Source organism: Pelodiscus sinensis, chromosome 24 (assembly GCF_052426305.1).
Source record: "Pelodiscus sinensis isolate ZL-2025 chromosome 24, ASM5242630v1, whole genome shotgun sequence".
Lineage (NCBI taxonomy): Eukaryota > Metazoa > Chordata > Testudines > Trionychidae > Pelodiscus > Pelodiscus sinensis.
Window position 1 is genome coordinate 24,567,098 of NC_143075.1, and position 25,558 is coordinate 24,592,655.

Sequence of the window (25,558 nt, forward strand, 5' to 3'; positions counted from 1 at the left end):
GCATGGTCAGGAAAAACTTGCCGGCCCTCCTGACCGCTCTCAGCTCCCACACATTTACATGAAGCAACCTCTCCTGGGGTCCCACAGCCCCTGCGTCCTGTGTGTGAGCAGGTGCGCTCCCCAACCACAGCTGGGAATTTGCACAAGGCAGCAAGCTCCAACGGCCCTCGGAAGAAGGAACTGAGGAGGGGGAGGGCCGACGGGTACTTATGCTCTGCTGTAGCGGCGCCACTCCAGGGGGTGACCTGCCGGCCCGACGGGTACCGCTGGGGGAAAAATGCTCTGGGAAGCCGTGCACACGGCGGGTGTGCACCTCATTCGAATGGACATGAGCAACCACTCGAAGAAGAACTGAAGGGAGGCCAGGCAGGCAGGGGCGGCCCGTCCATACAGGCGAACTAGCCAGTCGCCATGGGCGCCAAGTTAAATGGGACACGAAATGATGGCGCAATATCACTGAGGGGTCTGGAGGTGGGGGCGTTGATTGCATGGTTTGCCTAGTGCGCCAGTTGCTAGCAGCTAGTCTAGGGACGCCCCTGCAGGCAGGCAGCAAAGTGACAGCAGGAGCAGCCATTCGCTAATGGAGTAGAAAGAGCCTGGGGCCTGAGGGGAGGTAGTGGTCAAGCTGTGTAATATAAAGAAAGTCAGTTAGGCTGTGTCTAGACTACATGCCTCTGTCGGCAGAGCCATGTAGATTAGGGTTGTAGGCAAAAGGAAATGAAGCCGCGATTTAAATGATTGCGGCTTCATTTACATTTACATGGCTGCCGCGCTGAGCCGACAAACAGCTGATCAGCTGTTTGTCGGCTCGCGCGCTAGTCTGGACGTTCCCCTTCAACATCAAAGCCCTTTGTCGGCAGCCCCGTTATTCCTCGTGGGATGAGGTTTACCGGGGCTGCCGACAAAGGGCTTTGATGTCGACAGGGGGAGCGTCCAGACTAGTGCGCGAGCCGACAAACAGCTGATCAGCTGTTTGTCGGATCAGCACGGCAGCCATGTAAATGTAAATGAAGCCGCGATCATTTAAATCGCGGCTTCATTTCCCTTTTCCAAAACAACAAATCTACATGGCTCCGTCAACGGAGCCATGTAGTCTAGACGTACCCTAAGAGACAGAGGGAATCTGTCAAGAACAGGCTGCCGGCCTGCACTGCACACACACACACACACACACACTCCTGAGAAGTACCAGGCTCAGGACACTCACGCAGCCCATTCCAGTCCCCCCCAACACTACTAAACGTACCACTCTTGGGACATGGGTTTGTATGAGTAGCCTGTGCCTAGAACATCTCAGGAATGTGTGTGTTTATGGTACTGGCCCTGGGACTGAACCTGGGACCTGTGGAGCTCAGTGCAGGAGCCTCTACTGCATGAGCTAAAAGCAAGGTAGCTATTAGTTAAGGCTCCGCTCCATGGATCATCACCTTGTGGTGGTGGAAAGGCTAGAGTGTTCCGTTGACCCCAAGAGCGCCACAGCCTGGAGTCATGTGCCCCCTTAGGGTCACCTACGGCAGATTGGTCCAGGGTGAGGCTCCAGACAAACTGGCTGTGTCTAGACTGGCCAGTTTTTCTGGAAAATCAGCCGCTTTTCCAGAAAAACTTGCCAGCTGTCTACACTGGCCGCTTGAATTTCCGCAAGAGCACTGACTTCCTACTGTAAGAAATCAGTGCTTCTTGTGGAAATACTGTGCTGCTCCCGTTCGGGCAAAAGTCCCTTTTGCGCAAAACTTTTGTGCCAAAGGGCCAGTGTCGACAGCTCAGATTTGTTTTGCGCAAAAAAGCCCCGATCGCGAAAATGGCAATCGGGGCTTTTTTGCGCAAAAGCGCGTCTAGATTGACCACAGACGCTTTCCACAGAGCGTCCGCGCCAATCTAGACGCTCTTTTCCAAAAATGCTTTTAACGGAAAACTTTTCCGTTAAAAGCATTTCTGGAAAATCATGCCAGTGTAGACGTAGCCACTGTGATCTGGCAGAGCAGACAGAGTAGACCAGCAAAATGGAGGTGAAACCGTTGTGTAATGTGACAGCAGCTGTGAAGGCGGATGAAAGCTGCAGCAGACAGAGGATCTCCAATGTCGTGGGGTCCAGGCCAGTGGTTTCAAGCCCTCTATCTGTCAAGGACAGACACCACTCTCTACAGAAAACCCACTGACTCCTACAGTTACCTACATGCCTCCAGCTCCCATCCAGAACACACCATACGATCCAGCGTCTATAGCCAAGCCCTTCGATACAACCGCATCTGCTCTAATCCCACTGACAGAGACCAGAAACTTCAGGATCAACCCACTTTAAAAGAATTCCCGCACAGGCATCTTCCAGTTTTGGGGCAAACTATACCTGCCCAGGTCAAAAGTCTGGTGGCGATCGGCAATTGGTAATGGGAGCAGGACAGTGAGATCCAGCCGTTCCTAGTCAGAGATTGGCATTCAGGCGATGGGGGTATGGTTTAGTCGTCTTGCTCGAGGACTGAGGCAGGTCGAGCATCTCAGCAGCTGCATCCATTACTAAGCAGGCTTCTTGAGGACTGTGCACATGGGGAGGGGGCTAGAGAAAGTGCCCTAAAATAGTCTTGCCTCTTTTCCTCCTGCATCCAGCAGGACCAACCCCCCAGCGGTCAAAAGTATACGAAACTTTTCAACTTTGGAACCCTACGGAAACTCAAAGAGTGACCGACTAGAGCATCGGACAGCTGCCATTGCTCGCGACTTGAATCAGTTTAACATGGATACTGCTGCCTTGTCCAAAAGCAGAAGAGCTGCTGAAGGACAGGTGAGGGAAGGAAGGAGGATACAGTTACTTCTGGAAGGGAAAATCTTTAGCTGAACTTCGGCTGTATGGAGTGTAAGAACAAGCTCGTAAGGTGCCTCTCTGAGGTGCCAGTTGGCATCGATGAGCGGCTGATGATGCTCCGATTGAGACTCACCAGTAGGCAACAGGTAAGTATTGTGACCACCTATGTGCCAACAATGGACGCTGATGAGGATGTAAAGGAAGGCTTCTAGTCTCATCTGGGAACCATTTTATCAGTGACCCCTAAGGAAGATCAGATCGTTCTGGGGGATTTCAATGCACGTGTTGGAGGAGACTCAAACCTGTGGAAAGGAATAATCAGGAAAGAAGGAGTTGGCAAAAGCTGCTCAGATGGAATCCTGCTCCTGACTAAGTGAGATGAACATGAACTTAGCATCACAAACACCCTTTTTCGACAACAGGACGAGTAACTAAGTGATTGGGCAACAAAATGGCAAATGAAATTGAATGTTGATAATTGTAAAGTAATGCACATTGGAAAAAATAATCCCAACTGTACATACAATATGATGGGGGCTAATTTAGCTACAACTACGCAAGAGAAAGATCTTGGAGTCATTGTGGATAGTTCTCTGAAAACATCCACGCAGTGAGCAGTGGCAGTCAAAAAAGAAATAGAACGTTAGGAGTCATTAAAAAAGGGATAGAGAATAAGACAGAGAATATCTTATTGCTTCTAAATAAAACGATGGTACACCCACATCTTGAATACTGCATACAGATGTGGTCACCTGTCACGTTGCTGGATCTTGAGGGGAGCAGCCGGATCACTGATGCACCCATAGGTGGGGGTGTTGGCCCCAAAAATGGTATAGAAGGGGGCCATGTGAGGTGTTGAATAGGAGCTTGCTGTCTGCTGATCCTGTGTACGCTATTTATGTGTTTGTGTAATGTCTGTGTGTGCAGTTATAAGCATGTACTTGTATGGATGCTGAATATTTCCCTGCATGTGGTTGAGCATTGGGCAGGGCCTGGCCTATGGACATGCTAATCAGCGAGGCCCTGTGGGACAATGGCTCTCAATGGGCCAAGGACACACCTAAAGAATGAGTGGTGACTCATACCTAAAGGCTACCAGCAGTGAACACAGGAATAAGCAGGGGACCAGGTGACCTGCGATAGCCAAGAAGAGACAAGGAAGGAGGGATAAATAGGTCATGTGGTGGTCTCCATCTTGTTCTCAGCTCAGCACTTCATCCCAGAGGCAGCAGTGCAGGGATCAAAGAGCCGGAAAGACCTGTGAACCTAGGAAAGACCTGATTCTAGGATGTGCAACAAGGACTCTTAAGCCAGCAGCTGTAATATCTCTGCTAGAGCCTGCACCTCTGCTAGGCTGCTGGATGGGTCGTTACCTCAGTCCATCCACCATGAACATGAACATGAACATGAAGATCATCCCCCCCAGTGCGGGCTGCAGTAGAAGCAGCTGAGGCGCTGACGGTTCAAGACCTGGAGGACCCCGTTAGGTGTGACCGCTTCCAAGCAGTCTTAGAAGAAAAGCTGCATCAGAGTTTCCGGAAGAAACTGAGGAACATTGGAGCCAGCTGAAAGCAGCAGTTATCAGCGCCTGTGTGGAAACCATTGGCTGCCGCACCAGACAGCATCAGGCCTGGTTTGATGAGAACGATGTTGAAATCCAGCAGCTCGTCAATGAGAAGAGAACGGCATTTCGTGCTTGGCAGAATGATCCGCATTGCAAGACCGAGAAGCCCCTGCTAAGGCGAGGACGGTCTTCTGCATCCACCCGTGGATCTTCAGCCAGGCTGAATCCTCACAAGTCTCTTCCAATCTCTGCTTGGGCTTTTGCTCAGTCTGGCACTCTCCCCCTGCCCCAAAGTCAGTGTAGGCCCACGTCTGCTTTTCACCCAGCTCTTGCCTCTCTGGAACGGTCCAAGGCAGAAAGTGTCTGGTTTCTGCAAAGCCCTGACCTTTACCCTCCACCCTGCTTCCACTGCCAGGGTTTGTCCTCCAGACCGTCTCGGGCTGATCTCCCGGCTGGGATGCTAAAGAAGTCACCACGCCTGAAGTCAGCCATCGCTCTCTGCATGCCTTCAGAGTCTGCCTGGAGGGACAGAATCCCACAATCCCGGGGCTGGCAGAGGCCTCAGGAGTCACCGAGTCCAGCCCCCTGCCCAAGGCAGGACCGACCCAAATCAATCAGCCCAGCCAGGGTTGTGTCCAGCTGGGACTTAAACACCCCTAGGGATGGAGATTCCCCGCCCCCTCGGGAATCCAGCCCCCCCCCCCAGGCTGTGTCTAGACTACATGGCTCCATCGATGGAGCCATGTAGATTAGACACATAGGCAAAGGCAAATGAAGCCGCGATTTAAATGATCGCGGCTTCATTTACATTTACATGGCTGCCGCGCTGAGCCGACAAACAGCTGATCAGCTGTTTGTCCGCTCAGTGCGCTAGTCTGGATGCTCCCCTGCCGACATCAAAGCCCTTTGTCGGCAGCCCCGTTATTCCTCGTGGGATGAGGTTTACCGGGGCTGCCGACAAAGGGCGTTGATGGCGGCAGGGGAGTGTCCAGACTAGCGCACTGAGTGGACAAACAGCTGATCAGCTGTTTGTCAGCTCAGCGCGGAAGCCATGTAAATGTAAATGAAGCCGGGATCATTTAAATCACGGCTTCATTTACCTTTGCCAAAACAACAAATCTACATGGCTCCGTCGACGGAGCCATGTAGTTTAGACGTACCCCTAATGACAGAGCATTCGCTAATATCCAACCTACCCTGCTGCCACGTGTGTAGGGATGTTAGCGAGCGTGTAACTGACCGGTCGCGTAACACATCACATCTTAGCGGGGAGCCCCCTGCTACCCTGCGCTGCTGCTTCTCTATCGGCCCCCAGGGCGCTGGTCCCTGTGCAGACCGGCTCCGGCCTGGCGCCCATGCTGTAATGGTAGCAGCGTGGGGTGGCAGCAGCCCGTCTGCAGGAGGTTTGAGCTCCCAGTGAACACACCTGTCTGCGGGGATCTTGCACCCCCCCGACAGAGGCTGCTGTGCGGGATGCTGGAGCTGCCCCTGTTGCGATGAGCTGGGGCCGGCTGCTTCGTGGCAGCCTCCCCTGCCCCCTGGCTCCCACACCCCTGCCTCCGAAAGAGGAGCTGGTGCTGGGGGGAGCTGGCTTTTAAGCTGGCTTCCCCCCCACCGGCTCCTGCCTGCCTGCCCCCCACCCACTGCCTCAGGAGGGGGCAGCAATTGGGGGGGCAGGTGGGTTCGGGGAGCTGGCATGCCTGAAGAGCCAGTTTAGAAGCTGGCTCCCTGCGTGTCTCAGCTCCCACCTGCCCCCCAGAGACCTCCATGCTGCTGACCCTCTATCAGAGATGGGGGTGGGGGTGGGGAGGCTGGGATGTGTGGGCAGGTGGATCTGATACTTGTGGGGAGCCAGCTTAAAGCCAACTCTTCATGGACGCCGGCCCCTGCGTCCTCCCCACCTCCTGATACAGAGGCACCAAAGGGAGGGGACAGAGTTGACAGGATTAACCAATGAGCCTAAATCTCCCCTAAACTTGAGCCCATTGCTCCTTGTTCTGCCACCTGCCACCACTGAGACCAGCCTCTCTCCAGCCTCTCTGGAATATCCCTTCAGGGAGCTGAAGGCTGCTCTCAAATCCCCCCTCACTCTTCGCTTCTGCAGCCTAAACAAGCCCAAACCCCTCAGCCTCTCCTCGCAGGTCATGTGCTCCAGCCCCCGAATCATTGTGGTTGCCTCCGCTGGACCCTCTCCAGTGTGTCCACATCCTTCCTGTAATGGGGGGGGGGGGCAAGAACTAGACACAATACTCCAGATGTGGCCTCCCCAGAGCCAAATAAAGGGGAATAATGACACCTCTGGATCTGCTTGCAACGCTCCTCCTAACGCACCTTAATACGCCGTTTCCCTTCTTGGCTACAGGGCACCCTGCTGACATATCCAGCTTCTCATAGAATCACAGAATCCTAGAGCTGGCAGAGACCTCAGGAGGCATCAAGTCCAGCCCCTGCCCAAGGCAGGACCAATCCCAACGAAATCAACCCGGCCAGGGCTTTCAAAAGCCAGGACTTTAAACCCTCAGGGATGGAGATTCCCCCCCCACCCTAGGGAACCCAGCCCAGCACATCCCCACCCTCCCAGGGAAATCGTTTTTCTTAATCTCCAGTGCAGGAATGCTAATATTCTCGTCTACAGTAATCCCCTTTTCTGCAGAACTGCTGCTTGGCCATTTGCTCCCCAGCCTTGGGATTCTTCTGTCCCAAGGGCAGGACTCTGCCCTTGTCCTTGTCAAACCTCATTTTATTTTGTCCTTGTTGAACCTCATCAGATTTCTTTTGGCCCAAACCTCCAATCTGTCCAGTCACTCTGGACCCGACCCCTGCCCTCCAGCTCCCCCCAGCCTCGTGTCATCTGCAAACCTGTGCAATCCATCCCCTCCTCCAGGTCATTCCACAACCAACCCTCGGGGCTCTCCACTTGACACGGGCTGCCAGCCAGACATCGAGCTGCCTCCTTGCGCCAGTCACGCCACAGGAGTCTCATGGCTTGGTCTGCCCCTTGGCTGCTGTCTGAGCACTGTGCCCCACTGCTCCGCCGCCGAGATTAGCACAGCAGGGGTGTCAGGGACGGCCCCACGTCTAGGTGACAAGCAGAGTCAGGCCCGAGAAACAATCCGCCCCCCAGCCCCACCCTCTCAGCTGCACCCTTCCTTGTCCCTGGGCCTGCAGCTGGGGGCACGGACAGAAGCGGCTGCTGAGGCAAGTCTGAGAGAGCAGGCAGCTGCCCTGGGAAGGCCCTGCCCAGCGTCCCAGTCGCATGTTCAGCCTCCCTGTCACCATCCATCCCGGCTGAGAACAAGCGCCAGGCGGACACTGGCAGAGGCAGATGTGCCGAGCCCTCAGCCATTCAACCCGGGGAGGCCGGAGGCCTGGCTTTCTCGTATCCATTGCTGCCCTTGAGCCAACCTCTCCCCTCCCCCAGCCTTCCTCTCTCTGTCTCACGGACCCCCCTTTCTCCTGGCTCCCCCCTTCCAGCTCCCTGTTGTATCTTTGTATCTGCAGCTTCTGTTACCAACCGCTAATGAGGCACATCAAGGCTGCCAGACTGGGCTGAGTGTAAGCAAAAGAATTCAGAGCCTCTAATTACAGAGGAATTAGCGAGCAGGCAGTTACTGTTTAGCGCTAATGAATGGCTGCATTAAGAGAGGCATCGCACAGGCTGAGAAGTGTGAGCCCCGGTAATAGGAGAGTGTCAAACAAGGGACGCACAAGGGGAGTAGCTAAGGCTCTGAAAGGAGGCAGCTAAAACCCCTCAAGTCGCCATTTCAGCCACCTCCACTGTTTGTTCTGCAAAGGTGGAAATGTTCACAGCTGGGGTGTGAACGTAGCGATGCCGTCGCTTATTGCAAGGTGTGAAATCAGAGCTCTAACCAGCTTACGGATGGGGGAGCCCCTCGGAGAGCTCTCCTAACTGGAAGAGAAATAGACTCATCGCCCCCCACGCCCCAGTCCCGCACAGAGACCCCTCGCACTCTCCTGCACAGACCGGCCCTCGCTCTCAGTGCAGCCACGCCCTCCGGCACGCACACAAAGACCTGTGGACGCACACTGACCCGATGCCTGCCAGTCAAGTTCTGAGCACAAGCCACAGTCCTACAGACCCAGACCGTCCCCCCTTTTCACTCCCGGCTGCTCTGAGACCCTGCAGACGCCTAGACTGGCGCGCGGAAGCAGCACGGAACCGGCCGTGGAACGGTGCTTCTTGTTCGGGGGCACTGCCCCGGGACACTGACCTCTGAGAGCCGCTGAGTGCAGAAAAGACAGTTCCCTGTTTGCACAAGGGGTGCTGCTCGAGTCCATGCAGCGTGGGGGTGCTTGCCACATGCACCCGTGCCGGAAGAGTTTCCCTCAGCAGCACCTGCAGGGCCCCCTGCATAGCGCGTGTGCCACGCTAGCCTGGGTGCTCCCGGGCCCTCCCTCTTCCATTCCTTCGTGCTGGAAGCTCCGACAGGAGGCAGGCAGCAGGCTGAATGGACGTCTCGAGGAACGCCCGTTACAGGCCAGGGACACGTCTTTCCTTCTGAGAGCTGGCTCACGGCCGCTCAGTGCAGGTGACTCCAGGCAGCATCTGTGGAGGCAGCAGGAGTTTAGGGCATGCAGACTGCACTGCAGCCCTGCCCAACGCGGCGCCATCCCTAGCTCGCTGCCTGGCGACCGCCTTGCTGCTCGGCAGACGTCCTGGCACGGGAGAGGAGTGAGAAAAGCCTGCAAAGAGGCGTGAGCCCTAGCTCAATGGGCCCTAGCACTCAGAGCGCGTGCAGATATAAAAGGTGCCCACTTGCAGAGCCTTTGGGATGCTCACACTCAGCGGGTGCACTTGCAGAAGGGCCTCGTTCTTTCTAAGCAGAGCACCAGTGCCCTGCTGCCACCCAGAGCAGGGAGATGCCTTTCCTCCTTGTTTGCATGGGGCTTGGGGAGAAGCTGGGTAGAGAGATGTGCCGGCCCAGAGGGAAGGCTGAGACTACCTTAGGAAGGAAGGCGGGATGAGGCTGGAGATGAACCTTATCCTCCAAGAGACGGGTGGACGGAGTCTCGGAGGTTCATGCCTGGTGCTCCGACACCCTTCGAGCCGAAGTAACTGCCACCAGGAAGGCCTCTTAAAGGAAAGCAGTGAGCGAGGACATGTGGCGAAAGGCCTGAACAGCGGTCCGGGGAGCCATGTCCCACTGCAGGAGGGGAATCTTGGGCTTGTGGGAACGAGTGAGCCAGCTGGCTTTATAGCACAAGCTGTAGAGGCTCCTACACTAAAGCTGCAGAGGTTCCAAGTTCAAATCTGGCTGCCAGCAGTTACGTGCTGTGGGAAAAGCCAGAAAGACCTTGCCTTGGCGCATGACACATGGATATGGTGTCTAGGAAGACTCTGATTGAGGCTAGGGCTGAGCCCTGCTGCTTCAGGTACAGAAGATAGTCAAGAATTTCCTGAAGGGAAGACTCAGACCTGCTGATGTGTCTTTGTTGTGCCCGTGCTGAGAAACGTGGCTGTGTAAGTTGAGCATTCTGTGGGGCTTTTACTTTCAAGGAGCGCCCTCTGAACTGCATCCAAACAGGCCTGCTCCTGGAGGTTCAGCTACTGAGGAACCACGCGGAAGGTGCAGTGGCCAGCGGAGCAGGTGCTTGTGGTCTTGGGACAAGAGGTCCAGGCGAAGGGCAGGGGGCAGCAGGCTCATAAAGATGCCGACCCAGGGCTGGTGCAATAAGAATCAGTCACCCTGCCCATTTGATTTTCTGTAGGACTTTGCTAAGGAGGGGAAACGGAGGGAAGCAAGGGTGCTACTTCGGGGGGAGCGGGGAGGGGAGGGGAGGCAGCATCTTGTTGGAGGTGTGTCACCTTCCCAGCCAGGTCTGAGGCATGTGCAGAACGCAGGCACTTTCCCCTCTCTCCCTGAGAGTCCGGGGAACGGGATGAAAAGCCAGCCCCGTCCCGGAGCACACAGCTGCTCCCCGCACAAGCGCCCAAAATGATGCCCTTGGAGGCCTCCGGCCACAGGAAAAGAAGGGCGCCCAGCATGGAGCTGGCTTTTCTGCATTTCATGTTTTCTCTCCTCACAAAGAGGCCCACTGGGGAGAACACCACCCGTGGAAGAGAGAGGAGGCAAGAGCGGGGTAAAGAGCCCAGGTGTAGTGAGAAGACAATTCTCTGCTGAGACGGTCCGTGACCGTGTTCCGCACCCTGGGAAGGTGACGTGCCTCCAACAAGATGCCGTGGAGAGCGCAGAATTCCTACAGGCACATCACTTCTTTGCAGAGCTCTGGGGATCGAGCACCTCCTGATGTAGTACATGGCGGCCGTACTGTCGGAATCCTAACCTTGACCACCTTGCCGCAGAGGTGAGGAAGAAATACTACGAATGCGTTTCTGACACTCCGAGCTCTTTGACATTTATGTGGAGGGTCATCTCTCCAGTGCACCATGCTCCTTGGCTATGTCTAGCCTGCCCCCTCTTGTGCAAAAAAATATGCAAATGAGGCAAAGCGTGGAATATCACTGTGCCTCAATTGCATAATTAATGAGGCTCCATTTTTGCACAAAAAAAACCCTCTTGCGCAAGAGCTGTTCTTCCTCTTTTTTTCAAGACGAACGGCTCTTACGCAGGAGGGGGTTTTTGCGCAAAAACGGAGCCTAATTAATTATGCAAATGAGGTGTGGTGATATTCCACACTTTGACTGTGCAAGAGGAGGCAGTCTGGACATAGCCCTTGAGTCTGCGGGGTACCCAAGTGGCAGGAGGTGTTGGCCACGAGTTCCCTCAAGTGCAGTTGCTGGTGAAAGGGAATCCCAGACGTAACGAATTCTCTCACAACCCACCACTGAAGGGTTTGCAGGAAGTTATCTGGAACTGCCACCAAGCTTTCCAGTGCACACACGGACGTTAGCCACAGCTGGAGGGGCCTCATCTTGCATGCGTGCTGCCACGTGCCCAGGAATCCACAGACACACTCATGTCGGGTCATGGGTGTGTGAACAAGCTGCTGTGTGAGGGCCGAGAGGGCTTCACACTTCTCATGAGGGAGCAGCGCCCTGGCCTTGGTGGAATCCCACACGGTGCCAATGGGCTCGACCCTTTGGATGGCCACTAATAATGACAGAGGTGGTGGCACATGTCCGGTGGGAGCACTGCACGGTGCTGGACCCTTCATGAGCCAGTCGTCCAGATGCACTCGTGTGCAAACCTTGGCGCCTCAGATACGCCACTATGAGCCACATACACCTGGTAAAGATCCTGGGGGCTGTTGGCAGGCTAAAGGGCAGGACAGGGAATTGCTAGTGGTTCAGCAATTCACCTCGAACAGCAGGAAGTGTCTGTGACCCTGGAAGATCACAATATGGAAATACGTGTCTGCGAGGTCGAGGGCGGCACCAGTGCCCAAGATCCAGGTCGGGGAAAACGGAGGCTGGGAAAAACATGCGGAACTTGAGGTGGACCAAGTACTTGTTTAGGTCACTCATGTCCAGTACGGAGAACAGGCCCCCTTTAGCTTTGGGAATGAAAAACTAGCATGAGGAGAGACCCTGGATCTCGAGTCCGGGCAGGACCCTTTCCACTGCTGCCACCTGGAGCAAGTGAGTCAGCTGCTGGAAGTGGTGCTCATGAGAAGGGTCCCCGAAGAGGGGAGGGAAGGTGGAGGAGAGCTGGAGGGCGTCGCCATGCTGACCTGTGGCGAAGGCTCAGTGGTCCGAAGTGATATCTCCCCGGGCTGGGAGGAAAGAGCGGACTCTGGAGGAAAATGAACGGAGGGAGCAAGGAGTCCAGTGTGCACTTGGTGCACTTGGCCAGTAGCAGGGCAGAGGTTTGAACTTCTTTCTCTCCATCCCAGGAACGTACGGGCCCAAGGCCTTTACAACAGGGGGGGGATTTCGTAAGCCTGAGTCATTTGGTGTCTGGTTGTTCTGCAAACAGTGCACCTGTGACAAAGGGGAGGTCTTGGATGGAACTCTGCACTTCTGGGGAAAGGCCCAAGCAGGAGCCAAGCAGCCAGCTGCAGCAAGATGGCCAATGCCATGGAGCGAGCTGCAGAGCTGCCAATGGCCATGGAAGAGCCCTCCTCTGTCAGGGCCTTGAGGCCTTCTGGAAGGGGGGGGGGCTCAAATTTGGCCATAGCCTGCCATGTATGAGCCTCATGGCGTACAAAGAGGGCCTGGGGGTTCTACGCCCTGCGCTGAAAGGTGCTGAGGAATAAAGTTTACATCCATTTAAGTCCAGGAGTTTCAAGTCTTTATTCCTGGGAGTGCAGGAGGGTTGGCCCCGGCATTCCCCGTGCTTGACAGATTCTACAATCAAGGAATTAGGGAGCAGATCAGTATATAAGTACTCACGGTCCTTAGCAGGAACAAAGTGCTTCTGCTCAGCCTGTTTTGCTACGGGTGGGATAGCTGAGGGGGTCTGCCAGAGGCCTTTGGCTATCCTGGCTACTGGCCTGTGCAGAGGTGCCCTGGTGGGTACCGCCTGTCCCAGGATACCGAAAAGGGAGTCTGAGGTCTCCTGCACCTCCTCTGCTTGCCACTCTCTTTAGGAGGCCTCCCACCGTCTGGTGGCACTCCCCCTTCGCCTACAGACAAAGAAGAGGCAGCTTGGCCTGACTCCCTCTTCAGTGGAGGGTTGCTGGTCACCCACCGATTCCCCCACCTGTGGGGCGGCTGTTGGAATGAGTTCCGTTGGTTGCCCACGGGAAGCTGAGGCCACCGAGGGAGCCTGGGACGCCCTGGCAACGGAGCCAGTAGCCTGGGGCTGAGGAGAGAATCCCAGGGGCTGTGCCGAGGCCATGGCGTGCCCTGCGACGGTGGCAGGTGGTACAGGTGCAGCGCGGAGGGCTGCGCTGGAGGGAGGGAGGTGGAGTCTGAGGCGACACTGTGGGATTGAACGCTGACCAATGCCCAAGATGGAGACCGACCCACGCTCCCCCGCAGCCCCTCTGCCGTAGCGCTGCCCACCGGCTCATTGGCAGCACTTCTGCGAGGCGAGCACTGCCAGCTCTCCAGCCCAGCCACTGAGCTCAGAGCCCATGCACAGCAAGGACGGGCGGGCACTGGACAACACACACAGCCTCTGCTAGGACGAGCGCTGCTCTCCCGGTGCCCTGGGAAACGGCTGGCATCCCCAGGTCCCGGCCCATGCCTCAGGTGGGACCCCGATGTGACCAGGGAGCCAGGGCTCCTGACTCTAGTCCAGTGGTCCCCAACACGGTGCCCGCGGGCGCCATGGTGCCCGCGGGGGCATTTCAATGTGCCCGCCAGGTGCTCGGGGCTGGCCTGGCCCCGGGCACTTGGCGCATGGGCGCTTGCGGGGGGAGCGCCGGGCGCGCGGCACTCGGCGGGAGGCGGCGGGGGGAGCGCCGGTCCCGGGCGCGCGGCACTTGGTGGGGGGGGGGGGGGGGGGGGGGGGGGGGAGGAGCAGGAGCGCCGGCCCCGGGCGCGCGGCCCTTAGAGGGGGCCCTGCCCCCGGGCACGCAGCTATGGGGGGACCCCGCCCCCGGGCGCGCGGTAGGTGGGGTCCCGCCCCCGGGCGCGTGGATGGGGGGGCGCCCCCGGTCCCCGCCCCCTGGCGCCCGGCAGGCAAACGGCCACGCCCCCTGGTGCCCGACAACCTAAAAAGGTTGGGGACCACTGCTCTAGTCCCTCCCCGAGGCTGGCTCAGCAGCATGGAGTGCAACTCCTTACCAGCTTGGTTGGTGGTGATATTGACCGAGGCGAACTGCGGAGAGAAGGGGCTCTGGTCGGTGACCCCGTTCACGGCCTGGATCTCAAAGGTGTACTGGGTGTGGGCCAGCAGGTCACTGATGTAGATGCGAGGCTCCGTCAGGCCCAGCTGGCGTGGGGAGAACTGCACGTTGTCCCCGCAGCGGGTGCACGCCCCGCGCCCCGAACCACAGCTCTTGCAGATGATGTTGTAGACCAGGTCCTCGCGGCCCCCAGAGTCCCGCGGCGGGGTCCACTCCAGCATCAGTGATGTCTCATTCACGCTGGAGATCACGGCCTGGGGGGCAGATGGGATGGCTGAGGGGAGGGGGAAGAGAGACAGTGAGAGTCAATGGGGCAGAGCACACACATGCTCATCCACACAGGGGAGGTGCTCAGAGTGCGATGGGGAAGGGAATGCTGGTACCTGCCATGGCTGGTTGTTTCCCCTGAACTGGCCTGCCCGACCCTCGGCAGGCTGCCTCAGGAACATGCATGGACTGCCAGCCCTGCCCCCTTGGGCTGCCTCAGGAACATGCATGGACTGCCAGCCCTGCCCCCTTGGGCTGCCTCAGGAACATGCATGGACTGCCAGCCCTACCCCCTTGGGCTGCCTCAGGAACATGCATGGACTGCCAGCCCTGCCCCCTTGGGCTGCCTCAGGAACATGCATGGACTGCCAGCCCTACCCCCTTGGGCTGGGCATCTGGGGCAGATGCAGGCAATTTGGGCCCAGCTGGGGCTGTATAAATGAGGGCTCCTAGAGGGGTAGAAAGTCATTCACTCCAGCTCCAGCGGGGGAGCAGGAGGGACCTGGCTGCCAGAGGAGCTGGAGCAGGGCTGGGGGGCTCTGGCCACGCAAGCTCCCAGGCTGCGGGGCCTGAACAAGGCCTGGGAGTATGAGGGCAGCGGGAGGCAGCCGGTCCACACCCCCTGCCAGTGAGGAGTGGCCATTCCAGGCTGCAGTTTGCCCGAGGCAGGGGCTAGATGGCGACTGGCAGTGGGTCACTGAGGCAAGGTGGGCTTAGGGGGCTGGGGGTTCCCTGAGGGGGAGGACCCCAGAGTGTGGGGGCCCTGCAGCAGGGAAGTACCCGGAGGGGAGGGTGTTCCATCTGGGAGGGATGTGGGTTCTAATATAAGGTGGCAAAGCCAAAACCAGGTAACAGCGGGCGAGACGCGGGCCAAGAGGGGGCGCTCCTGCGCTGAAGAGCTAATTCCCAGAGGCTGTCTACACACGCGGCTTCTTGCATGAGAAATATGCAAATGAGAGCATGAGAAATGCTAATGAGCGCTTCATTTGCATTTCCTCTTCCGCAAAAATGATGCCGTGTAGACGGAGCCTACGAGAGGAAGGCTGCGGGTGAAGAGCAGCTCTGGGCTGGTGGGGCGCTAGCCCCGCGACCTGGAAGGGACATTAGCTGGCACCGGGCCCATGCCATGCTCCCGTCCTTCCTGCTTTTTATTTACCACTCCCAAGTGAGGAGGGAGGAAGTGCGAGCAGGGCAGGACTGTGCCGGATCCGAACACAACCAGAACTGGGAAAATCCAGAAGCAGGCCCTGAAGAAACCCATTAGCACAATTCACACGGAGCTTGTGCTGCTCCAGACCAGAATCCAAACCACCCCTGAGTTAGCTGGTCCTCTGCAGTCTTGCGCAGGGCTGCTAATTGGCAGGACAGTGCAGTGGTTAGAGCAGAGCACTGAACGCTGGGTTCTGTTCCCTGCTCTGCCACTTACTGCCTGGGTGAGAGCAGCGCGGATGCCCCTGTGAAATCAGACAGCCTGGAACGGCCCCTTATCACACATGCTCACTCCCAGGTGGGTGAGATTTGCTGGACTGAGGTTCTTCTTGTTCATTTAAGAGACCCAGCACTACCCAAAGGGTGAGGACAAACTGGAGGGAGTCCAGCGGAGGGCGACCAAAATGCTGAGGGGGCTGGAGCACATGACCTACGAGGAGAGGCTGAGGGATTTGGGCTTGGTTAGTCCGCAGAAGAGAGAAGAGTGAGGGGGGATTTGAGAGCAGCCTTCAGCTCCCTGAAGGGGGTTCCAGAGAGGCTGGAGAGAGCCTGGTCTCAGTGGTGACAGATGGCAGAACAAGGAGCAATGGGCTCAAGTTACAGTGGGAGAGGTCCAGGTTGGATATTAGGAAAACTCTTTCCCTAGGAGGGGGTGAAGCAATGGGATGGGACGGGGTGGAATCTCCATCCTTTCAGAGATTTTTAAGCCTGACAAAGTTATGGCTGGGACGACTGAGTTGGGGTTGGTCCTGCTTTGAGCAGAGGGATTGGCTAGAGGCCTCCTGAGGTCTCTTCCAGCTCGAATCTTCTATGATTCGAACCCTCTCAACCTTCGGACTAACAATGACTCCAGCCAGCGCCCTCTGCTCGAGAGCTCCCGGCGTGAGGGGGGTGGGTGTGCGTGTGCACTGCCCACCTAGCCCACTGGCCTGTCTTCCCAGACAGCCCCGGACGGCACCAACGCATTCCCGTGCAGCCGCTCCAGCCGGGGACGCGGCTAGACAGCGACAGGCCCTTGGAATTAGCTTCGTCCCTGTTTCAGGGTCTGGAAGGGCCTTTTCCCGCTGCCCCTCCCTGCCCGGCCAGCGGAGCACTTACTGGTGCAGGGCATGTCCAGGGGGTCGGAGTCTGCCCGGTAGTAGCCATTTCGGCACACACAGTTGGTGGCCCCTTCTGACGTGGTCCGGCTGTTAATTGGGCAGTGAGCGCACCCTTCATCCCCTTGGCTGGCCTTGAACGTCCCCGATGGGCAGCCTGGAAAAGAAGTGAGAACAACACTTGGTGAGAGGAAAGCCCCCTCCCCACTCTAGGGCAGGGCACTGAGGTGGGGGCCTGGGCTGGGAGGGGCTGCCTGGGTTGTTTCTGGGACGGCAGGGTCCAAAGCCCAAAGCCGACTGTTTCACACGTACCAGCGGGAGAGCAGCAGCTGGAACCAAGCCTGGCTGGTCTGACAGAGCATGGAGCCAATGTGTCTGCAAGCCAGAGGGGAGTCCCTACCTATGATCACAGGCCAGGCTCCCAGTTACTTGCCAGCAATGTGCCCTCTGATTGTTTCCATCCATGTGTGGGATAAATGTTGTTGTGTGCACCAAGGCACGTGCAGATGTGCACCACCAACAGAAACCCAGGCTGCCAGCGCTGGGCGCTCTGCCAATCAGCTGGGCGGCCAGGAGCCCTCGTGCTTAGGAGGAGATGATTCCACCTCCCCGCTTGCACCCGTTCTGACATTGCTGATGCCTGGATGTCACAGCTGCAACCTGAACCTGCAGAGCCCGAGGCAAGAGTTCTCCCCCTGCAGCACCCGGAGCTGCCCTAGGGTGGGGACAGGCCAGCTGCAGGTCTGCTGCGCCCAGTGAGCAGTGCTGCAATGGCCGCTGGCTCTCAGGGGCTGGAAGCTGAGGACCAGGGCGTGCTAATAGTAGCTGTGAAGGAAACAGAGAAAGTGTCTGAGCCAACCAAACACCCCAGGCAGATCTCTGCACCCCGGCATCTGGCTCCCCCGTGTGACTGTTGTGGCCCCTCTGTTACTGCTTTTGTGCTGGGAACCTGTCGTGCAGCAGGGGGGGGGGGGCGGGTTCTCTGGGTAGTGAAGTACAACAAATGCATTTCCCATTTCTCTTGATCAGAAAGAACTGTGAACACCAGCTTCTCCTGTGCCAACAGTGGGCAGCAGAAGGGCCCGGGAAAATACCCCGAGAAGGAGGTTACAGGCTGGGACTGCTCAGAGATTTCAATCAAAACTTTTTTTTCTACCATTTTGTGAAGAGTTTCTGTTTTCCTCAAACCAGCCCCCCAAACCACCTGGGGCTAAGCAGCTCCAACCCAATATGTTCAGTTTTCATTTTTTGGACACAAAGTTGGTTTTCCAAAGATGACGACCCCCTTTCCCAACTGTCTCTGTTTCACAGCCCCTTCTCCTCACGCGTCTGACACTTCCATATGCCCCAGCCCCGTAGGGCAGCTCCACTGCTGATCCACCCTCACTTGCACACCCACCCCAGAGCTATGGGGCACGGAGGATCAGAACCTGCTGTCAGCACGGGGCTGAGATGCTCTCAGTGGCACAGAGAATCAGTGTCTACTGGCTGCATGAGGCTGAGTCACTCTCCGTGGCACGGAGGATCAGTGCCTGCTGTCAGCACGGGGCTGAGGCACTCTCCGTGGCACGGAGGATCAGTGCCTGCTGGCTGCATGGGGCTGAGACGCTCTCCGTGGCATGGAGGATCAGTGCCTGCTGGCTGTACCCTGCTGAGTCACTCTCTGTGGCATGGAGGATCAGTGCCTGCTGTCAGCACGGGGCTGAGTCGCTCTCCGTGGCACGGAGGATCAGTGCCTGCTGTCAGCACGGGGCTGAGTCGCTCTCCGTGGCACGGAGGATCAGAGCCTGCTGGCTGCACGGGGCTGAGTCGCTCTCCGTGGCACGGAGGATCAGAGCCTGCTGTCAGCACGGGGCTGAGTCGCTCTCCGTGGCACGGAGGATCAGAGCCTGCTGGCTGCACCGGGCTGAGTCGCTCTCCGTGGCACGGAGGATCAGTGCCTGCTGGCTGCACCGGGCTGAGTCGCTCTCCGTGGCACAGAGGATCAGAGCCTGCTGGCTGCACCGGGCTGAGATGCTCTCCGTGGCACAGAGGATCAGTGCCTGCTGGCTGCACGGGGCTGAGTCGCTCTTCGTGGCATGGAGGATCAGTGCCTGCTGGCTGCACGGGGCTGAGTCGCTCTCCGTGGCACGGAGGATCAGTGCCTGCTGGCTGCTCGGGGCTGAGTCGCTCTCCATCGCACGGAGGATCAGTGCCTGCTGGCTGCTCGGGGCTGAGTCGCTCTCCATCGCACGGAGGATCAGTGCCTGCTGGCTGTACGGGGCTGAGTCGCTCTCCATGGCACGGAGGATCAGTGCCTGCTGGCTGTACGGGGCTGAGTCGCTCTCCGTGGCACGGAGGATCAGAGCCTGCTGGCTGCACCGGGCTGAGACGCTCTCCGTGGCACGGAGGATCAGTGCCTGCTGGCTGCACCAGGCTGAGTCGCTCTCCGTGGCACGGAGGATCAGTGCCTGCTGGCTGCACCGGGCTGAGACGCTCTCCGTGGCACGGAGGATCAGTGCCTGCTGGCTGCACGGGGCTGAGATGCTCCAGACTGTGAGAAAGGTGTGATCGTGGGATCGAAGGCATCCCAAGAGCTAGGCCTCTTCCCTGCAGATGGGGACAAAGGGCGGTGTCCAGAGGAGACGTAGGCCCACTGAGATGTGGTCCGGCTGTGAGAGTTGGCCTTTAAAGCATCCCTAGAGATGGCTCTGGCTCTGTGCAGAAGGCAAAGGGCACGTGCCCAGCTGCAGTGACTCTCCCACTCCAGCGTGCCCTGGTGCATAGGGGAGGAGCGCCTGGCGGGCAGCCCAGCTAGCAGGGAAGGACTGGTGAGGAACCCCCAGCGCCCCTGCGATCATTGAAGCAAGGGACAGGTGAGCCAGAGGCAGCAGAGCAGTGACCTGTGAACAGCCCTCACCTTTCTGCCACAACATGTTCTGTCTCTGCCCTGTCCCGGACTCCTCGAGAGGGGCAGCCAAGGCTCCAAAGAGCTTCGCTGCCTTGGGCTACCTTGGATTCTCCTCCCAGGCTAGACCCCCCCTCCTGGTGTGACCGTGGACAAGTCCCTATCGTTCCCTGCCGCACTTTGCCCATCTCTGCCACGTGCCCGGCACTCAGAAAGGCTGATGGTTGCAAAGTGCAATGCAAAAGCAACCTGGCCTGCCCACACCGCCCCTGGGCCTGGCCACGGGAGAGGCGAGGGGGAGACCTGCAGCCACGCGTGCAGGATGGAGACTGGCCGTTCCAGGCCCCCACGTGGGGCAGGAGCTGTGCATGCAAGAAACCACACCAGGGCGGGTTTCGGCAGGGAAAAGGGGGCCCAAGGCACCAGGCAGGGATCAGAGAACAAGTGGCTGAAGCACCGAGAGCTCCACTAGCTCCTACCCTACAGGGGCATCTCCTGCCAAGGCTGCCATCGGGGCAGGCCGGCTGGCAGCGCGAGAGAGGAGCATGCGCCTGGCAGCAGCCACGTTTACAGACTAAATTCAAACATTTGTACCTCGCCTGCCTAGGTAAACTATTCCAGACGGCTTCCAACATTTTAAAGCACAATAAATAACTATACGTCCGTACCCCAGCCACGGGCTGCCTGTCCCCTGCGTCCGTACCCCAGCCACGGGCTGCCCGTCCCCTACGTCCGTACCCCAGCCACGGGCTGCCCGTCCCCTACGTCCGTACCCCAGCCACGGGCTGCCTGTCCCCTGCGTCCGTACCCCAGCCACGGGCTGCCCGTCCCCTACGTCCGTACCCCAGCAACGGGCTGCCCGTCCCCTACGTCCGTACCCCAGCCACGGGCTGCCCGTCCCCTGCGTCCGTACCCCAGCAACGGGCTGCCCGTCCCCTGCGTCCGTACCCCAGCCACGAGCTGCCCGTCCCCTGCGTCCGTACCCCAGCCACGGGCTGCCCGTCCCCTGCGTCCGTACCCCAGCCATGGGCTGCCCGTCCCCTGCGTCCGTACCCCAGCAACGGGCTGCCCGTCCCCTACGTCCGTACCCCAGCAACGGGCTGCCCGTCCCCTGCGTCCGTACCCCAGCCACGGGCTGCCCGTCCCCTGCGTCCGTACCCCAGCCACGGGCTGCCCGTCCCCTGCGTCCGTACCCCAGCCACGGGCTGCCCGTCCCCTGCGTCCGTACCCCAGCCACGGGCTGCCCGTCCCCTGCGTCCGTACCCCAGCCACGAGTTGCCCGTCCCCTGCGTCCGTACCCCAGCCACGGGCTGCCCCTTTCCCTGCGTCCGTACCCCAGCCACAGGCTGCCCGTCCCCTGCGTCCGTACCCCAGCCACGAGTTGCCCGTCCCCTGCGTCCGTACCCCAGCCACGGGCTGCCCCTTTCCCTGCATTCGTATCCCAGCCACGGGCTGCTCGTCCCCTGCGTCCGTACCCCAGCCACGGGCTGCCCGTCCCCTGCGTCCGTACCCCAGCCACGAGCTGCCCGTCCCCTGCGTCCGTACCCCAGCCACGAGCTGCCCGTCCCCTGCGTCCGTACCCCAGCCACGGGCTGCCCGTCCCCTGCGTCCGTACCCCAGCCACGAGCTGCCCGTCCCCTGCGTCCGTACCCCAGCCATGGGCTGCTCGTCTCCTGCATCTAAACTGGTAGGAATGGCCAGGATGGATCAGAGCTTGGTCCAGTCTCCCGTCACTCTGAGGGGCAAATTCTACTTCCCTTCATAGGGAAGAGGGCTCATGGAGAGGGTGGCTCACCTTCCAAAACCTGTGGTTATTGTTGGCACACACAATCCTCTGCACAAGTGTCTAATTCTGCTAACCTCTAGGCCTCAGTGCCGTCTGGTGGCAATGAGTTCCACATGGCAACCGTGCAGTGCGGAAAGCTTTCCCCAGGACTAGCTCTGAATTCGCCACCTTCCCATTTCATCGGATCTCCCTCGTTCCTGTGGTTTAAGACAGGGAGAATGGGAATTCCGGAGGGCCCTTCTCGAGACCAGACATTGCCTTAGTCTCCTTTACCACCTCCCTGGAGCAGTCCAGGCCTTCTCTTCCCATGGAACCTTTTCCAGACCCTAGTCAGCCATCCCCCTGCCCCCACTCCACTGTGCGGCATGGCTGGGACCCAACGCAGCTTTCCAGCCAGGTGCCTTGCAGCCCTGGCCCAGGCCTCCAGATTATCCCCCTCTTACCCTTTGCACTGTCAAATGTCTTGATTCTCTTTCACCAACAGCTGCAGGTGGAGCAGAGCTCTCCACCCCAGGGAGGGGCCTTGGCAAAGACTTCAGGAAGCCCAGCGTTCCCACAGCCAGCAATACGCTGATGCCTTTGCACCGTTCTTCCCAGCCAAGCCTCCCCTTTCCGTACGTAAGTGATCCCTCTCCCCTTGGAGGGCTGGGAGCAGGGAAGGGGGCTCTGACGGGATCTCCCACTCCACGCTGCCTTTGCAGCACAGGGCGGGTGACATTAGGAGCAGCACTGTCCAGAGGCACCCTTGCACCAAGAGCTTTGCAGTTCAACTTCCATCATTAGCTGTGGCCATGTCCCAGCTCCCTGACAGTCTGCCTGAACTGCTGGCTTTGTCAGCATCCCCATTCAGGCCCGAGGAAGCCAGACCAGCAGTGGCAGGCGGAGTCCTGCAGTCAGGTTCATGCGCCCTTTCGCCGTCCAGACATCCATGCTTGGCTCAGAGGCATCACAGAATCTCAGGGCTGTAGAGCCCTCAGGAGCCATCGAGTCCAGCCCCCTGCCCAAGGCAGGACCAACCCAACTCAACCCTCCCAGCCAGGGCTTGGTCCAGTCGGGACTTAAACACCCCTAGGGATGGAGATCCCACCCCTCCTGAGGTAGTTGAAAGCTACTCTCAAATCCCCCCCTCACGCTTCTCTTTTCAGACTAAACAAACCAACTCCCTCAGCCTCTCCTCGTAGGTCATGCGCTCCAGCCCCCAAATCATTTTGCTTGTCCTTCACTGGACCCTCTCCAATGCGTCCACATCCCTTCTGTAGTGGGGGGCCCAGAATTGGATGCAATACTCCAGATGTGGTTTCACCAGAGCTGAATAAAGGGGAATAATCACTTCTCCAGATCTGCTGGCAATGCTCCTCCTAATGCACCCTAATACGCCATTCGCATTCTTGGCTACAAGGGCCCCCTGTTGACTCATATCCAGCTTCTCATCCACTGTAATACCCAGGCCCTTTCCTGCCGAGCTGCTATCTAGCCATTCAGTCCCCAGCCTGTAACAATGCTTGGGATTCTCCTGTCCCAAGTGCAGGACTCTACCCTTGTCCTTTTGGACTAATCCTCTAATCTGTCCAGGTCACTCTGGACCCTATCCCTGCCCTCCAGCGTATCTACCTCTCCCCGTAGCTTAGTGTCATCTGCAAACTTGCTGAGGGTGCAATCCATCCCCTCAATGAAGATGTTGAATAAAACTGGTCCGAGAACCGATCCTTGGGGCACTCCAAAATAACCTTCTTCCAAAAGAGAGCATTCACACTGACTGGACGCACTCTCGCATGTCAGCTGTGATTACTATAGACGGAGTGACCACCAGGGCACCGGTGCTTTTTCCTGTTTCCTCTTCTTTCAAAAGAACTCCCTCGTCTCTCATCCATGCATGCCTTCTTCCATAAGAGATCTTTTGGGAAAAGGCTTCTTCCTTCTAGAAAGAGGTTTACCGATGTCAGAAACCCCCCTTTGTTGTTTCACGCTTTTTTTCCTTGAAAGAATGCGATTGCAGTGTGGACATAAGTGAAGTTTTTTCGGAAAAACTGTTGCTTTTCCGAAAAAAATGCTGTAGTGTAGACATAGCCAGAGTCAAAGCTTGCAGGGTGTGTATTTTGCTGCTCTCCTTTCTTCCTTTGGTCAGGATCCTGAAATCGACCATCTCTTGATCACTGCTTCCCACGTTGCCAGCCACCTCTACTTCCCCTCCTAGGTCCTCCCTGTTTGTGAGCAGCAGGTCAAGCTGAGCATGGCCCCTGGCTGGTTCCTTCAGCGCTTGTACCAGGAAGTTATCCCCAACATTCTCCAAAAGCTTCCTGGATTGTCTGTGTCCTGCTCTATTGGTCTGACTCACACTGTTGACTCACATCCACTGTCATCCCCAGGGCCTTTTCTGCAGAACTGCTACTTGGCCAGTCGGTCCCCAGCCTGTAACAATGCTTGGGATTCTTCCGTCCCAAGGGCCAGACTCTGCACCTGTCCTTGCTGAACCTCATTGTGGGGAATCTGTGCAAAGATGGGCCCTTGCTACCCAGTCCAGGCCCAGATCTGCGTGATCCCATGGCACTGGGTGTTGGGGAAGCCCTGAGTCCATCTCAAGTGCCCAATGAAATTCCTGCTTTATGCCCAGACACAATCCAGCCGTACCAGGGACTGCGGGTGCCATGGGACAGCAATGTTTGGGCCTCCTGAAAGTCTACGCTTGCCCGCCAGGGTCCAGGGTCCAGGGTCCAGGGTCCCTCCCCCACTGCCGTGTCTCTGCATTTGCACCTAGCGTGAAATCCGGGTTCTGCGCAACTCAGTGGGAGTTCTGCCATTAACCCCCTTGTGGCAGGATTTCCCCTACTGGCAGTTTGCTCCAGGTTCTCTATGTGCAGACGCCTGTGGCACGCAGCGAACCCCTGGGGAGCGTCTCTGAGGAATATCCTGCCTCTGTCAGCACCGGTGCATCTCCCAGCAATAACGCCCTGGAGCTGGCAGCAGGGAGTGCTGTCCCATTGTGCTGAGGGGACCGACTGGACGGCGGTAGCTGCAACGCCAACACGAGTCCTGTGGAACTAGCGGGCACAGGGGCTGGTGCAACTGGGAGCGCTGGGGAATCTTAGCGTGTGCACACATGTGCTTCTCATGCAGTTCACATGCCTGAGCTGGGGCTGGGAATGCCAGCGCTCTCCAGGGTCAGCAGGCCTGCAGTGAGCTGGGGCCCTGGTGCTCGCCCTTCTCTCAAGCCGCTAAACCCTTCCCGTGACAGGCTGAGCTCCCGCTCGGACAACCCCGTCCCTCCAGCTGCCTGCCCCCACCCGTGAGCAAGCTCAGAAGTTGTTAATTACCAGCCTGCAGCATTACCTTGTGCGGAAGCAATGCCAGGAATCCCCTGCCGGGACATGTCCCTGCCAGCCACCCCGCCTGGACGTGCTGAGAGGAAATCAGGTTAAAGGAGATGAACTGAAGGAGACTATGGAGCTAGCGGAATTCTCCCATCTGGACTGAAGAGCTGCCATTAAAACCCACAATGCAAATGCACCCGGTTAACCCAGACAGAGAGCTGTCCCCCCCCCCCCCTCCCCCCCGCTGGAGAGCAGCCTGCGGTTTGCTAACGGGGCTGCCCCCATTCAGGCGTCTTTGCTGCTCTGATCCCTTCTGACTGGACAATGTTCAGGGCCCCAGGACGTTCCGCTTGGAAGCAGAAACTGAAGCTGCCGTCTTGTTTATTCGTAACGACTGCACATAGTCCTGTGTCTCCAAGAACAAGAGGAGCAATTTCTTAGCTCAGTCCCATATGCTCTTCCTCCAGCTTCTCTCAGGGCCACGCAGGTTCAGTGTCATGTCCGGCCTGCGCACGCTGCTGCCCAAAACAGCGTCGACTGAAAGCTCCCAGGCAGGTTCCCACGTTCCTCACGCTGACAGCGGGGAAGGGGAGACCGCCAGCCCGCGGGCCACATCCAGCCCCTCCCGCACGTGATCCAGTTCGCAGCAAGTCTCTGTGCTGTGGGTCAGACACCCCAAACCTTGGGGCCCTGGAGTGGGGCTGCAGCATGAGCACTGGCACACTGGGCTTCGTTCAGACAGGGGCTTCTGGGGCTGCACACCTAGGCCCCAGGCGCAGGGCACCCCACAAAACCATCTCCAGGCTGCCACAAGCCCGGCTCTTTCTGCGAAGCCCCCTTAGCTGCAGGAGCGAAAGCCAGTTCTACTGGCTGGGGGGCCCGTGGGGAGGGCTTCGTGTGCTGCCGTCCCCTTGCTGAGCTGCAGC

The 25,558-nt window shown here is 58.2% G+C and overlaps 1 protein-coding gene across 3 annotated transcripts in view; it reads right to left on the minus strand.

Annotated features, from left to right (window-relative positions):
- Window positions 1–25,558, minus strand: part of EPHB2 (EPH receptor B2) — a 269,656-nt gene that overhangs the window by 89,050 nt on the left and 155,048 nt on the right. For all 3 annotated transcript variants that reach the window (XM_075906629.2, XM_075906628.2, XM_075906630.2), the window contains exons 4-5: window positions 16,653–16,808; window positions 14,017–14,352 (exon numbers count right to left, since the gene is read on the minus strand). In XM_075906629.2, the coding sequence (XP_075762744.1) occupies window positions 14,017–14,352; window positions 16,653–16,808 (492 nt within the window). The remainder of the gene's footprint in view (window positions 1–14,016; window positions 14,353–16,652; window positions 16,809–25,558) is intronic.